At 37.5% G+C, this 17,341-nt stretch overlaps 1 protein-coding gene across 1 annotated transcript in view; it reads left to right on the top strand.

The window, feature by feature from the left end:
• The window catches only part of LOC133563318 (uncharacterized), a 7,044-nt gene extending 3,246 nt beyond the window's left edge, over positions 1 to 3,798 (top strand). The window contains exon 3 of the mRNA XM_061917424.1: positions 2,867 to 3,798. Coding sequence (XP_061773408.1) covers positions 2,867 to 3,304 — 438 coding nt within the window. The 3' untranslated portion in view covers positions 3,305 to 3,798. The remainder of the gene's footprint in view (positions 1 to 2,866) is intronic.
• Positions 3,799 to 17,341: the final 13,543 nt, after the last annotated feature.

Here is a 17,341-nt window from a genome sequence, read left to right as displayed (position 1 = left end):
TAGTACTAGTGATGCAGTAATAGTAATGTAATGTAATAGTACTAGTGATGCAGTAATAATAATGTAATAGTACTAGTGATGCAGTAATAGTAATGTAATAGTACTAGTGATGCAGTAATAATAATGTAATAGTACTAGTGATGCAGTAATAACAATGTTATAGTAATGTAATAGTACTAGTGATGCAGTAATAGTAATGTAATAATGTAATAGTACTAGTGATGCAGTAATAGTAATGTAATAATGTAATAGTACTAGTGATGCAGTAATAGTAATGTAATAATGTAATAGTACTAGTGATGCAGTAATAATAATGTAATAGTACTAGTGATGCAGTAATAATAATGTAATAGTACTAGTGATGCAGTAATAATAATGTAATAGTACTAGTGATGCAGTAATGGTAATGTAATAGTACTAGTGATGCAGTAATAATAATGTAATAGTACTAGTGATGCAGTAATAGTAATGTAATAGTACTAGTGATTTAGTAATGTAATAGTACTAGTGATGCAGTAATAATAATGTAATAGTACTAGTGATTTAGTAATGTAATAGTACTAGTGATGCAGTAATAATAATGTAATAGTACTAGTGATGCAGTAATAACAATGTTATAGTAATGTAATAGTACTAGTGATGCAGTAATAGTAATGTAATAATGTAATAGTACTAGTGATGCAGTAATAGTAATGTAATAATGTAATAGTACTAGTGATGCAGTAATAGTAATGTAATAATGTAATAGTACTAGTGATGCAGTAATAATAATGTAATAGTACTAGTGATGCAGTAATAGTAATGTAATAGTACTAGTGATGCAGTAATAATAATGTAATAGTACTAGTGATGCAGTAATGGTAATGTAATAGTACTAGTGATGCAGTAATAATAATGTAATAGTACTAGTGATGCAGTAATAGTAATGTAATAGTACTAGTGATTTAGTAATGTAATAGTACTAGTGATGCAGTAATAATAATGTAATAGTACTAGTGATGCAGTAATAATAATGTAATAGTACTAGTGATTTAGTAATGTAATAGTACTAGTGATGCAGTAATAATAATGTAATAGTACTAGTGATGCAGTAATAATAATGTAATAGTACTAGTGATGCAGTAATGTAATAGTACTAGTGATTTAGTAATGTAATAGTACTAGTGATGCAGTAATAGTAATGTAATAGTACTAGTGTTTTAGTAATGTAATAGTACTAGTGATGCAGTAATAATAATGTAATAGTACTAGTGATGCAGTAATAATAATGTAATAGTACTAGTGATTTAGTAATGTAATAGTACTAGTGATGCAGTAATAATAATGTAATAGTACTAGTGATGCAGTAATGTAATAGTACTAGTGATGCAGTAATAATAATGTAATAGTACTAGTGATGCAGTAATAGTAATGTAATAGTACTAGTGATGCAGTAATAATAATGTAATAGTACTAGTGATGCAGTAATAGTAATGTAATAGTACTAGTGATGCAGTAATAATAATGTGATAGTACTAGTGATTTAGTAATGTAATAGTACTAGTGATGCAGTAATAATAATGTAATAGTACTAGTGATGCAGTAATGTAATAGTACTAGTGATGCAGTAATAATAATGTAATAGTACTAGTGATGCAGTAATAATAATGTAATAGTACTAGTGATGCAGTAATACTAATGTAATAGTACTAGTGATGCGGTAATACTAATGTAATAGTACTAGTGATGCAGTAATAATAATGTAATAGTACTAGTGATGCAGTAATAATAATGTAATAGTACTAGTGATGTAGTAATACTAATGTAATAGTACTAGTGATGCAGTAATAATAATGTAATAGTACTAGTGATGCAGTAATACAAATGTAATAGTACTAGTGATGTGGTAATACTAATGTAATAGTACTAGTGATGCAGTAATAATAATGTAATAGTACTAGTGATGCAGTAATGTAATAGTACTAGTGATGCAGTAATAATAATGTAATAGTACTAGTGATGCAGTAATGTAATAGTACTAGTGATGCAGTAATGTAATAGTACTAGTGATGCAGTAATGTAATAGTACTAGTGATGTAGTAATACTAATGTAATAGTACTAGTGATGCAGTAATAATAATGTAATAGTACTAGTGATGCAGTAATGTAATAGTACTAGTGATGCAGTAATACTAATGTAATAGTACTTGTGATGCAGTAATACTAATGTAATAGTACTAGTGGTGCAGTAATAATAATATAATAGTACTAGTGATGCAGTAATGTAATAGCACTAGTGATGTAGTAATAATAATGTAATAGTACTAGTGATGTAGTAATAATAATGTAATAGTACTAGTGATGCAGTAATGTAATAGTACTAGTGATGCAGTAATACTAATGTAATAGTACTTGTGATGCAGTAATACTAATGTAATAGTACTAGTGGTGCAGTAATAATAATATAATAGTACTAGTGATGCAGTAATGTAATAGTACTAGTGATGTAGTAATAATAATGTAATAGTACTAGTGATGTAGTAATAATAATGTAATAGTACTAGTGATGTAGTAATAGTAATGTAATAGTGATTTAGTAATGTAATAGTACTAGTGATGTAGTAATAATAATGTAATAGTACTAGTGATGTAGTAATAATAATGTAATAGTACTAGTGATGTAGTAATAGTAATGTAATAGTGATTTAGTAATGTAATAGTACTAGTGATGTAGTAATGTAATAGTACTAGTGATGTAGTAATAATAATGTAATAGTACCAGTGATGTCACATGACATGACACAGGATGTTGACCAAATATGGTGAAGAGCGTCAGACTGATTGTTTAGGCCGTCAGCGATGCTAAGCGGACTTGATGTCGTCACAGAAACTGTTCCACGGTCTGACCAAGGTGACGCCCAGCAAGGTTCCCGACGCCAGCGTGGTGGGCGCCGACTTCCCGGAGCAGCTGCAAGACATCTTCGCCAAGAGCGTGCAGTACAGCAGGCGCATGGAGTACGTGGAGCAGTACCAGACCCAGGACTGGGGTAACCCGGAGTCCGTGGGCCAGGTTCTGCGCCGAGTCAAGTTTGGTCTTTACAGCCAAACCAACCTTTTGAGGGTTCTGGCCCGGCAAGTCCAGCCCGAGGTCCTCCTGGCCACGGAGGAGCCTCCCCCGCCCTCGGACAACCACGGCTACGCCAAGAAGATGTACGGCTTGAGGGCCATCGTGGGCCTGAGGGACTGGCTCACGAGAGTCCTTCAGACCCTACAGGAGGCCCGGCAGGTGTGCCATGACCAGACCCTGACCACCCGGACCTACTGAAGGATTATATTCTGGCTTTGCACTGAGGCTGACCACCAAGTCAGGAAGACTTCAGGCGGCTGACCTCCAAATCCTGATCCCCAAAAAATGGTCGGGTCTGAAGTAGCTTTTAGTTTTAAAGTCTTTTAGTTTTCTATTCAAACTGCACTTTTCACCGAAGACCAAAGTCCAGATGGAAGGAGGAAGTCTGAGGCAGATTTCTCCCGTTAAAAAGTACCAAACAAGTAGCGGTGTAGAGGTCAAGTTACACAGCTCACGCTTTTACTTTGAAAGTCCACTTCCTGTGGAGTGCTGCAGAGGCTCCCAGCTTGACAACGCTTCTTCCCACGTCATCAAACGCACCACCGCCACTAACGAGAAGTCAAGCTATTTTTGTACGGACATTTTTTACTCAGGTTTTTATTTATTCGCGGTATTTTTTTCTAGGGGTGTAATTTTTTTAAAGTTTATTTTTTCTACGATGTTTTTATTAAAATGTGTACAAGCACCTTTTACTCTGGCATTGTTTTTTTTCTTTCAAGTATTGGCATTATTTGTCTGGGAAAAGGTCTTCACTTGAAAGGCCTGCAAAGTCCCAGGCCCAGAAGTTAGTTGGGTCTGAAATGATAGTTTCCACTACTAAAGTGTGTGTATTATTTGATCACAACTTTATTGTGTTAAAAAAAAAGTGCTGCTAGTTGGGTATGATCTGATAGTTTACGTCAGTGGTCCCCAACCTTTTTTTATCCGCGGTCTGGTCAACGCTTAATAATTTGTCCTGCGGCCCGGGGGGGGGGGGGGGGGGGGGGATGGGTGTCAATGTGCAAGTTAAAGCTATGCTATGCCAAGCGAAAGCCATTTATCAACAACATCCAGAAACTCCAATCTGTAATTTGACCCCCTTAACATGCTTCAAAACACACCAAATTTTACACACACATCAGGAATGGTGAAAATTGCCATCCAATAAAAAACCAAACCCCAAAAATGAAAATTGTGCTCTAGCTCCCCCTAGGAAAAAAAACTGACAAAACTGCTTGTAAATTCTGTTAGGAATGTCGTAGAATGATGAAATAAAAACTTCTATGTAGGTCTGACTAAGATCGGGACTCGGGACACGGCGGCGGCGGCCAACGGCGGACCCGACCAACGCTGCTTGTTTTTTTTCTTCTTTGTCATGAAAAAGGGACGTTTTTATCATGACAAATGGAGGTTTTTGTGGTTGGTGCACTAATTAGGGTCCTTGGCCCATGGCAAAGGACTCCTGGGGAGTCCTTTGCCATGGTCCAAGGACCCTATTGAAACTGCTGTGTTTTATTATTATTCCGCACCTACGCGCTGTAATTTGACCCCCTTAACATGCTTCAAAACTCACCAAACTTGACACACACGTCGGTATAGCAAACCTTCCCAACATATTAAGCAACCAATCCCCCAAAATGAAAATTACAGACAATACTTCGAAAAAATGACAGACAAAACTGCATGTAACTTCTGTTAGGAATGTCATAGCGACATGAAACAAAAACTCCTATGTAGGTCTGACTTAGACCCAATTTTCATACACTCGCTTCTTTCAGCAAAAATCTACAGGAAGTTGGCAAAAACCCCTTCAAAATAAAATTTTCGCAAAAAATGCAATCTTTGCCTCTTTGCGGTGTAATTTGACCCCTTTAAAATGCTTCAAAAGTCACCAAACTTGGTACACACATAAGGACTGGCAAATATTGCCATCTAATGAAAAAAAACAAACCCCGAAACTCAAAATTGCGCTCTAGCGCTATTTTTGAATAAAACCCTGAAAAAAATGCTCCTAGGAAGAAAACACAGACAAAATTGCTTGTAACTTCCGGTAAAAATGTCGGAGAGACATGAAACAAAAACCTCTATGTAGGTCTCGCTTGGACCTACATTTCATAGATTGACAACCCCAACAAAAATCAACAGGAAGCTGCAATCCCCCCTTCAAAACAAAAGTTTTGTAAAAACCGGTCACCTTTCTTCAAACATTATCTCCTCTGAGTGCGTTTGTTGTTTTGGCTTCAAACTCGCACAGGAGAGAGATTGAACCCTTCTGATTAAAAGTATAGAACAGAGTTTTGATAAGTTCTCAGGTTTTGATTTTACGCGCCTTCAAAGAACCTCTGTGCAAAGTCTCCTAAAAAATGTCATTTTTGCCTCTATGCGCTGTAATTTGACCCCTTTAAAATGCTTCAAAAGTCACCAAACTTGGCGCACACATAAGGACTGGCGGATATTGCGATGTAATGAAAAAACCAAACCCCAAAACTCAAAATTGCGCTCTAGCGCTATTTTTGAATAAAACACTGAAAAAACTGCTCCTCGGAAGAAAACACAGACAAAACTGCTTGTAACTTCCGGTAAGAATGTCGGAGAGACATGAAACAAAAACCTCTATGTAGGTCTCGCTTAGACCTACATTTCATAGATTGACAACCCCCAACAAAAATCAACAGGAAGTTTGCAATCCCCCCTTCAAAACAAAAGTTTTGTAAAAACCGGTCACCTTTCTTCAAACATTATCTCCTCTGAGTGCGTTTGTGGTTTCGGCTTCAAACTCGCACAGGAGAGAGATTGAACCCTTCTGATTAAAATTATAGAACAGAGTTTTGATAAGTTCTCAGGTTTTGATTTTACGCGCCTTCAAAGAACCCCTGTGCAAAGTCTCCTAAAAAATGTCATTTTTGCCTCTTTGCGCTGTAATTTGACCCCTTTGAAATGCTTCAAAAGTCACCAAACTTGACACACACATAAGGACTGGCAAATATTGCCATCTAATGAAAAAACCAAACCCCAAAACTCAAAATTGCGCTCTAGCGCTATTTTTGAATAAAACACTGAAAAAACTACTCCTAGGAAGAAAACACAGACAAAATTGCTTGTAACTTCCGGTAAGAATGTCGGAGAGACATGAAACAAAAACCTCTATGTAGGTCTCGCTTGGACCTACATTTCATAGATTGACAACCCCCAACAAAAATCAACAGGAAGTTTGCAATCCCCCCTTCAAAACAAAAGTTTTGTAAAAACCGGTCACCTTTCTTCAAACATTATCTCCTCTGAGTGCGTTTGTTGTTTTGGCTTCAAACTCGCACAGGAGAGAGATTGAACCCTTCTGATTAAAAGTATAGAACAGAGTTTTGATAAGTTCTCAGGTTTTGATTTTACGCGCCTTCAAAGAACCTCTGTGCAAAGTCTCCTAAAAAATGTCATTTTTGCCTCTATGCGCTGTAATTTGACCCCTTTAAAATGCTTCAAAAGTCACCAAACTTGGCGCACACATAAGGACTGGCGGATATTGCGATGTAATGAAAAAACCAAACCCCAAAACTCAAAATTGCGCTCTAGCGCTATTTTTGAATAAAACACTGAAAAAACTGCTCCTCGGAAGAAAACACAGACAAAACTGCTTGTAACTTCCGGTAAGAATGTCGGAGAGACATGAAACAAAAACCTCTATGTAGGTCTCGCTTAGACCTACATTTCATAGATTGACAACCCCCAACAAAAATCAACAGGAAGTTTGCAATCCCCCCTTCAAAACAAAAGTTTTGTAAAAACCGGTCACCTTTCTTCAAACATTATCTCCTCTGAGTGCGTTTGTTGTTTTGGCTTCAAACTCGCACAGGAGAGAGATTGAACCCTTCTGATTAAAAGTATAGAACAGAGTTTTGATAAGTTCTCAGGTTTTGATTTTACGCGCCTTCAAAGAACCCCTGTGCAAAGTCTCCTAAGAAATGTCATTTTTGCCTCTTTGAGCTGTTATTTGACCCCCTTAAAATGCTTCTAAACTCACCAAACTTGACACACACATCAGGTCTGGCAAAAATTGCGATCTGATGAAAAAACCTAACCTCAAAACTCAAAATTGGGCTCTACCGCCCCCCTAGGAATACAACACAGACAAACTGCTCCTAGGAAGAAAACACAGACAAAACTGCTTGTAACATCCGGTAGGAATGTCAGAGAGACATGAAACAAAAACACTATGTAGGTCTCACTTAGATCTACATTTTAATAATTAACATACTTTAGCAAAAATCAACAGGAAGTTTGATATTTTCTCTTCAATACAACAACTGCATTACTTTCACAATGCATTAGATTCTCAAAATAGTGGCTCCAAGGCGTCTTCTAACGCTTATCCGGCCGTGGGTCTCGGGGGCAGCAGCCAAAGGCGGACCCGACCAACGCTGCTTGCAGCTTTAATTTCGCTTGTAATCACAGTGCTAAAAATAATGTGCAAAATATAAAACATTCTCATGCATTTATATCCATCCATCCGTTTCTACCGCACCTGTTCAAGAAGTCGCATTAATGGTAAGAAGTATTTTATGTCACGATGGGGGGGTTGCAGCTTGCTGCGGGGTCGTTCTCCCAGGAAGGCAGACGGACTACTCGGAACATGGCATTTAGGTAAAAACATGATTTAATTTTAACTAAAAAAATATACAAGCAAAAATCGCTCACAGCGGAGGCACAACTTGGGCTAAAGAACAAAGCTAACGCATAAACAGACTATGAACATAAATCAAACAAAACTTACTTGGCATGGCATGAAGCACGAAACTATGGCAAGGCATGAAACAAGTCAGCACAGGGCGACTGACTGGCAAAGACGAGCTTAAATACTGCCTCTGATTAGTGCTCGGGAAGCAGGTGAGCGGGCGTTTTGTCCACCAGAGACAGGTGGACAAAACGAGTAACCAAGGAAACCAGACAAGGGAGTGGCAAAAAACAGGAACTTAAAGAGTCCAAAGGACAAACAGCACATGGCCAAACAAAAACATGATCAACAGACATGACATTTTATTTATTATTGGTTAGCTACAGAATAACAATGTTATTAAAAAGAATAAGAGACTTATTATACTCTAAAAATGTTGGTCTTACTTAAAAATGCACACATTTAGTTGTATTCAGTGTTAAAAAATATGATATGGCTCTTATGGAAATACATTTTGAAATATTTGGCTTTCAAGGCTCTTCCAGCCAAAAAGGTTCCCGACCCTTGTGCGAGTCTTTAGTTTGTTCATAGCCTTTCGCCCTGGGCCAACAATTAAAAGACGCGGCGACAAGATGGCTGCAACCCGGAGGAACAGAAGAGGTAATGGAACAATTGATTCTCGAACAATTCCTGGAGGCGATACCGGCGCGGACGTCAGCATGGGTCCGCTAGCACCGGCCACAAGGGGTAGCAGCGGCGGTAGCCTTGGCGGAGGACCACCTGGCGGTACAGCGGGAGAAGGCTGCAGGAGGAGCGGAGCGGCCAGTACCGGCGCCGCGCAGAATGCGCCCGCCACCAGCAGAGGGAGCATATGCAGAGAGTGGGGGCGGTACTCGAGTCCCTGAGGCGGGCGGGGCTCACCGCCAACCCGGCGAAGTGCGCGGTTGGCCGGAGGGAGGTACAGTATCTGGGGTACCACTTGGGCGAAGGCCAGGTGCGGCCTCAGATAGATAAAACCGCAGCAGTTGCGGCCTGCCCGACCCCGAAGACGAAAAAGGAGGTGAGGCAGTTCTTGGGGCTAGTGGGCTACTACCGGAGGTTTGTCCCCCGGTTTGCAGACCTGACCAGCCCACTAACTGACCTCACCCGGAAAGGTGCCCCAGATCTGGTCCAGTGGACAGAGCAGTGCCAGCAGGCATTCGAGAAGGTAAGGAAAGCACTTTGCGAGGAGCCGGTACTGCACATGCCTGATTTTTCCATCCCGTTTTGTTTGCAGGCGGATGCGTCGGGCAGAGGACTGGGAGCCGTTTTATCTCAGCAGCGGAGGGGGACACACCATCCGGTCCTGTATATCAGCAGGAAACTATCAGAAAGAGAGGCCAGATACAGCACGGTGGAAAGGGAGTGCCTTGCCATCCGGTGGGCGGTCGGTGCCCTCCGGGGACGCCCATTCAGCCTCTGCTCGGACCACAAGCCCCTTCAGTGGCTCCACCGCATGAAAGATGGCAACGCGCGGTTCACCCGGTGGTATCTCGCTTTACAACCCTACAATTTCAGAGTGATCCATAGGCCGGGAGCGCAGATGGCCGTGGCGGACTTCCTCTCCCGCGCTCAGGGGGGGGGGGGGGGTAGGTGCGGCCGGACGATGTCCCGGCCTAAGTCTGGCGGTGGAGGTATGCGGAGGGAGGTTGTGATCAGCACACTGCAGATGTAAATGTCAGCCACCCCGTCTGGGCTACTGGAGACAGTGCACCCTCAGACGGGGGCGTGGCAGCTGGCAGGTGATTAAATTTCGCAGGTGGTACGCGTGAATCTAATCAACTGTTGTCTTTAAGAATGATCAGCCGGCAGAGGAGGAGGTGAGAGGATTGGAGAGACTGAAAAGTCTACATGAAAATGCACTTGGTCGAGAAGAACTATATTAAAAACCCCTGTCAACTCTGAGCAACTGGCTTCTGGCGTGGATCTGTGGCACTGTGAGTAGGAAAAAGCTCACAGTGTTATTTAATGAAGATAATTTGTGTACACATGGATTTATAAGAATTGGTTCTGGCTCTTACATGGGCCAGGCTTCTCTTTTTGATGGCGAGCTAAGGATCACCTAGTCCAAGGATCGGTTTTGGAACATTCCAGCCAGGAACCTCACCACCTGCTCTGTCTGGGCTGGTAGGAGGCTTTCCAGCCAACCCTTTTACAATTCTCACTTTACCTGCAGCACATGGACTGTAATTTATTAGTCGGGTATGATTAGATAGTTCCCACTACTGAATTCCGTGTATTATCTGATCACAACTTAATTCTGCACAAAAAGCATATTTTTAGTCGGGTATGTAAAGATAGTTCCCATTACTTAACTATGTGTGTTTTATCACAATCTAATTTTGCACAAAATGTCTTAAAAAAAAAAACGGGTCTGAATCGGTTCTTATTCGAACATAATTGTTCACAAAAGTTGTTTTTGAGTCGGGTCTGAACTCAGTCTCCACTACTGAATGATGTGTATTATCTTATTACAACTGAGTTTTGCACAAACAATATTTTTTTGTATGATCCGATAGTTTCTATTATTGAATTCTGTATTATTTTATTACAACTTTATTCTGCACAAAAAATATATTTTGTCGGGTTTGAACTGGCAGTCTCCACTACTGAATTCTGTGTATTATCGTATCAGAACTTAGTGTTGCACAAAAGAAAAACAAAAACAAATAGTCGGGTCTGAAATGATTAATTTCCACCGCTAAATTCGATGTATTATCTTATCAGAACTTAATTTTGCACAAAAAGTGTATTTTTCAGTCGGGTATGATCAGATAGTTCCTAGTGCTGAATCATGTGTAGGATTTCATCACAACTTAATGTTGCACAAAAAAAAAAAAAAAAAAAAAAAAAAAATATATATATATATATATATATATATATATATATATATATATATACACACACATTTGTTTATAATATATATATCTATATATATATATATATATATATATATATATATAGATATGCCCCACTGAATTCTGCATATGATTTTTTACAAAAAGCATTTTTTAGTCGGGTCTGAACAGAAAATCTCTACTACTGAGTTCTGTGTATTATTTCATTAAAACTCATTTTGCACAAAAAAAAAAAAAATGTCAGGTCCAAATTGACTTCTGTATATGATTTTCTCAAATTTTTTTTTTTTTTAAATTGGGTATGAACTGATAGTTTGCAGTACTGAATTCTGTATATGATTTTCTCCCAAAAATATTTTTCTTAGTCAGGTCTGAAGTGAAAATATCCACTACTGAATTTTCTGTTTTTCATTAAAACTCATTTTGTACAAAAAAAAAATAAAAAAAAGTGTCAGGTATGAACTGATGGTTTGAACTACTGACATTTTTATATGATTTTCACCAAAAAAAAGTTTTAAATCGGGTATGAACTGATAATTTGCACTACTGAATTCTGTATATGGTTTTGTCAAAAAATATAGTTTTAGTCGGGTATGAACTGATAATTTGAACTACTGAATTCTGTATATAGTTTTGTCAAAAAATATATTTTTAGTCGGGTATGAACTGATAATTTGCACTACTGAATTCTGTATATAGTTTTGTCAAAAAATATATTTTTAGTCGGGTATGAACTGATAATTTGAACTACTGAATTCTGTATATAGTTTTGTCAAAAAATATATTTTTAGTCGGGTATGAACTGATAATTTGCACTACTGAATTCTGTATATAGTTTTGTCAAAAAATATATTTTTAGTCGGGTATGAACTGATAATTTGAACTACTGAATTCTGTATATAGTTTTGTCAAAAAATATATTTTCAGTCTGGTATGAACTGATAATTTGCACTACTGAATTCTGTATATGATTTTGTCAAATATATTTTTAGTCAGGTATGATCTGATAATTTGCCCCACTGAATTCTGAATATGTGTTTTTACAAAAAGTACTTTTTAGTCGGGTCTGAACTAAAAAATCTCCACTGCTGAATTATGTGTATTATTTCATTAGAACTCAATTTGTACAAAAAATAAAATTGTCAGGTCCGAACAGACTTCTGTATATGATTTTCTCAAATTATGTTTTTTAATCGGGTATGAACTGATAGTTTGCACTACTGAATTCTGTATATGATTATCTCCCCCCCAAAATTTTTTAGTCAGGTCTTAAGTGAAAATATCCACTACTGAATTTTCTGTATTTCATTAAAACTAATTTTGTACAAAAAAAAAAAAATTGTCAGGTATGAACTGATAGTTTAAACTACTGACATCTATATATGATTTTCACCCAAAAAAGCTTTAAATCGGCTATGAACTGATAATTTGCACTACTGAATTCTGTATATGATTTTCTCAAAAAAATATATTTTTAGTCGGGTATGAACTAATAATTTGAACTACTGAATTCTGTATATGGTTTTGTCAAAAAATATATTTTTAGTCAGGTATGAACTGATCATTTGAACTACTGAATTCTGTATATAATTTTGTCAAAAAATATATTTTTAGTCGGGTATGAACTGATAATTTGCACTACTGAATTTTGTATATGGTTTTGTCAAAAAAATATATTTTTAGTCGGGTATGAACTGATAATTTGCACTACTGAATTCTGTATATGGTTTTGTCAAAAAATATATTTTTAGTCGGGTATGAACTGATCATTTGAACTACTGAATTCTGTATATGGTTTTGTCAAAAAATATATTTTGGGACGGCGTGGCGCAGTGGGGAGAGTGGCTGTGCGCAACCCGAGGGTCCCTGGTTCAAATCCCACCTGGAACCAACCTCGTCACGTCCGTTGTGTCCTGAGCAAGACACTTCACCCTTGCTCCTGATGGGTGCTGGTTGGCGCCTTGCATGGCAGCTACCTCCATCAGTGTGTGAATGTGTGTGTGAATGGGTAAATGTGGAAGTAGTGTCAAAGCGCTTTGAGTACCTTGAAGGTAGAAAAGCGCTGTACAAGTACAACCCATTTTTAGTCGGGTATGAACTGATAATTTGCACTACTGAATTCTGTATATGATTATTTTCAGTCAGGTATGAACTGAGAGTTTGCATTACTGAATTCTGTATTATTTTATTACAACTTTATTCTGCGCAAAAAATGAACTGAGATAGTCTGCACTACTGAATTCTGTATATGATTTTCTCCCAAAAATATTTTTCTTAGTCAGGTCTGAAGTGAAAATATCCATTACTGAATTTTCTGTATTTCATTAAAACTCATTTTGTACAAAAAAAAAAAAAAAATTGTCAGGTATGAACTGATAGTTTGAACTACTGACATTTTTATATGATTTTCACCAAAAAAAAGTGTTAAATCGGGTATGAACTGATAATTTGCACTACTGAATCCTGTATATAGTTTTGTCAAAAAATATATTTTTAGTCGGGTATGAACTGATAATTTGCACTACTGAATTCTGTATATGGTTTTGTCAAAAAATATATTTTTAGTCGGGTATGAACTGATCATTTTAACTACTGAATTCTGTATATGGTTTTGTCAAAAAATATATTTTTAGTCGGGTATGAACTGATAATTTGAACTACTGAATTCTGTATATGGTTTTATCAAAAATATATATTTTTAGTCGGGTATGAACTGATAATTTGCACTACTGAACTCTGTATATGATTATTTTCAGTCAGGTATGAACTGAGAGTTTGCATTACTGAATTCTGTACATGATTTTTTCCAAAAAGTATTTTATTAAGTTGGGCAAGAACCGATAGTTTGCACTGCTGAAATCTGTTTTTTTCAAAAAGTATATATTTTTTTTTAGTCGGGTATGAACTGATAGTTTTCACTAGTGGATTGTGTGTATAATTTTCTCACCACTTCAATTTGCACAAAGAAGAATGTCCTTGGTCTTGGAGTGCAGACTTATCGTCAGACCACAAAACCCAGGTCCAGCAGCTAGTCGGGTCTGAATGGATGATGTTCACTCTTACTTTTCCCCAATAGATCATTCTTTGTTCCAGCTCCAACACAAGAATCAGGCTTCTCAAGCAGGTCATGTGAGTCCATCAGCAAGTTTGCTGCTCCATCAGTTCCACCTCTTGATCCGTTCAATATTCACGGTCTGTTTTGATGCTGCTTGCACGTGTGCCGCTCATTCATCAAGCTGCCAAGAACAACACCACCCTTCCTAATTAGGACATCTTGCTTTCCTCGCCGGTGATGGATGGTCCCTGGGAGGTGCTTGGTGGACTCCAATCATGGTGAACAGATGGCTACTTCCTTAATGACCAAAGTCCACATTGTTGTGCTCGGCCATAGTTCTTGCTTCTCATTTTCACTTTTTCAAGACTCTCCTTATGGTTCAAAAGTGACTTTTTAATGCTGTTTCTAGTCACTTCCACCAGTTTTTGGCTTCTCTACCCGTCTTAAAATGCGGCCTGGAGTTCTGCATTTGTTTTTTCTTTGGCAAATGGGCTTACTTAGCTATGCGTCCTTAACGCTACACTCTTCTTGTGCTAGTGGTTAGAGTCTCCGCCCTGGTAGGTTGTGAGTTCAAACCCCGGCCGAGTCATACCAGAGACTATAAAAATGGGAGCCATTACCTCCCTGCTTGGCACTCAGCATCAAGGCTTGGAAATGGGGGGTTAAATCACCAAAAATGATTCCCGGGCGCTGCCACCGCTGCTGCTCACTGCTGCCCTCACCTCCCAGGGGGTGATCAAGGGTTATGGGTCAAATGCAGGGAATAATTTCGCCAATCATGGGTACTTTAACTTTAACTTGTAGTTCAGGAGTGTCCAAAGTTTTTGACATGGGGGCCGCAATGGTCCTAAAAAAGTTGGCCGTGGCAAAGTAACTATATATATATATATATATATGTATATATATATATATATATGTATATATATATATATATATATATTAGGGGTGGGCAAATTAATGCGTTAATTACGAGTTAACTCATCAATCTATTAACGCCGACAATTATTTTATCGCACGTTTGCGTATGTTGTTTACATGCTTTTATTTTGTTGACGCCTTTTCTTAACAAGATGGCGTCGAGGGGCTCTTGGTAAAGATGGAACATTTGGCAAAAATACCGGACAATTCTGCAAATTTCATGGCTGGCTTCACTCCGGGATCACTTACGACCGCCAGACAATTCTGGATGTGGATAGATCGGGCCGTTTTGGACTGAATGACGCGTGCTAGCTAGCATGGGAATACTTTGCCGTCTACATCCAGCGGCCTGTGAAGCAGCGGAGTATATGTGTTGTCTGTCTATTTATGAATAATGCAGACCAGGAGTGTTGGCTGAGTTCTTAACGTTTGCTTTCAGAGCGTGCATATCACAACATACAAGATGCCGTCATGGCGACACAACCTCCTGTTGCATGCTGGGTAGGGTAGTTCTTTTTTTCCCTGGCTCATAACATCACAATATAGTACCATGTATATGATGCCTTCAGTTTATCAAAGCACCAAGCAAACAATCGGAAAATTCCCATCATATCAATTCCTAGATATGGTCATAATTATTTTAAGTGCACTACGCAGATTAAACACAACATTATTAATATTGCTACTACGGATAATTTGATCAAAAATTCCCTAAAACAGCCCACTACCTATAATATAGGTTTTTTAAACATAATAAAAAAAATGTTTCTGCTGTTACCTCAGAAATTGCCTGTTCAGATGTTATGATTGTGGCTCAGAGATTTGTATGTAGATTATATTTATTTTCCATAACAAACAGGATAACTTAAATACCCTGGCAGTGGCAATAAGCTTAAATGTTTGTATTTACATTGATTTTCATCAAATATGCTATTTAACTGCTACTGTTTAACAAGGACTGATTTAAATTGTGTTTGCACAACAAATGTTTTGGCGCTTTTGTTCATGTGGGAGAATATTCCAATAAAGGTGCACTACACACTACTTTTGAATTCATTATTGGGCTTTGTGTATACAATGCAGTTAATCGCGATTAATCGGAGAAATAGTGCGATTAACTTCGATTAAAATGTTTAATCTTTGCCCAGCCCTAATATATACATACATATATATATATATGTATATATATATATATATATATATATATATATATATATATATATATATATGTATATATATGCAAATCTTTGGGTGTCCCACAATTTGATTAACTATCGATTCTTGGGGTCACGATTCGATAATATATCGATATTTTCGATTCAACGCGATTCTCGTTTCGAAAACGATATTTTTCCGATGCAAAATGATTCTGTATTCATTCAATACATAGATTTCAGCAGGATCTACCCCAGTCTGTTGACATGCTAGCAGTGTAGTAGATTTTTTTTTTTTTTTTAACTTTTATAATTGTAAAGCACAATGTTTTATTAACTGGTTGCAATAATGCAGGGGTCGGGAACCTTTTTGGCTGAAAGAGCCAAGAAGCCAAATATTTTAAAATGTATTTACCTAAGAGCCATATAATATATTTTTTAACACTGAACACAACTAAAAGTGTGCATTTTTAATTAAGACCAACATTTCTGGAGTATAATAGGTCTCTTATTCTTTGAAATAACGTTGTTATTCTGAAGCTAACTTAGGAGGGGGCGTGGCCTGGGGGTCTGCAGCAAAGCGGGATGTTACCAGGACCGGCCTCGAAATCAGCGACAGGTGTGTAAACGGCCCACCTGGGCCTTGTTGAAGAACCCCCAAGAGGGCTAGCCCTACACTAACCAATAATAAATCAATAATTTCTTACCCTTAAGGCAACTTCTTGAAGAGGTGCGGTAGAAAAAAGGATGGATGGATTCAAATGCATGAGCATTTTTATATTTTTAACGTTATTTTTAACACTGTGATTACAAGTGGAATTATTCATTTCTTATTGTGTTAAGTAGTGTCAGCTCAGATTCATCTGAGAGCCAAATGCAAACATCAAAAGAGCCAAATCTGGCTCACGACCCCTGAAATAATGTAAATTTGTTTTAACTATTAAACAAACCAAAAATATGACTTATTTTATCTTTGTGAAAACATTGGACACAGTGTGTTGTCCAGCTTATGAGATGCCATGCAAGTGTAAGCCACTGTGACACTATTGTTCTTTTTTTTATAAATGTTTTTATAAATGCGAGGGATTTTTAATCACTGCTATGCTGAAATGATAACTAATATTGATACTTTTGTTGATAATATTCATTTTTGTTTCACTACTTTTGGTTTGTTCTGTGTGGTGTTTGTGTCTCCTCTCAATTGCTCTGTTTATTGCAGTTCTGAGTGTTGCTGGGTCAGGTTCGGTTTTGGAATTGGATTGCATTGTTATGGTATTGCTGTGTAGTGGTTTGTTGGACTGATAAAAAAATTAAAAAAAATTAAATTAAAAATTAAAAAATCGTTTTAAAAAAATGACAATTGTTTCTGGATCGCACAACATATTTGAATCTATTTTCCCACACCCCTAATATACATATATATATATGATTATAAAAAAAAGTGTGAAGCGTTATTTATCCTGATTTCAAATTGATAATATTCAAATGTTATGTTATAAATCATTAAAAAATGTTAAGAATACTTTTTTAAATAAGTTTTTAGGCCATCTCCATGCAAACAGGAGA

The sequence above is a fragment of the Nerophis ophidion genome, linkage group LG01 (assembly GCF_033978795.1).
Source record: "Nerophis ophidion isolate RoL-2023_Sa linkage group LG01, RoL_Noph_v1.0, whole genome shotgun sequence".
Classification (NCBI taxonomy): Eukaryota; Metazoa; Chordata; class Actinopteri; order Syngnathiformes; family Syngnathidae; genus Nerophis; species Nerophis ophidion.
Note: the sequence above shows the minus strand (reverse complement) of the source record. Positions and strands in the feature narration are given on the sequence as shown.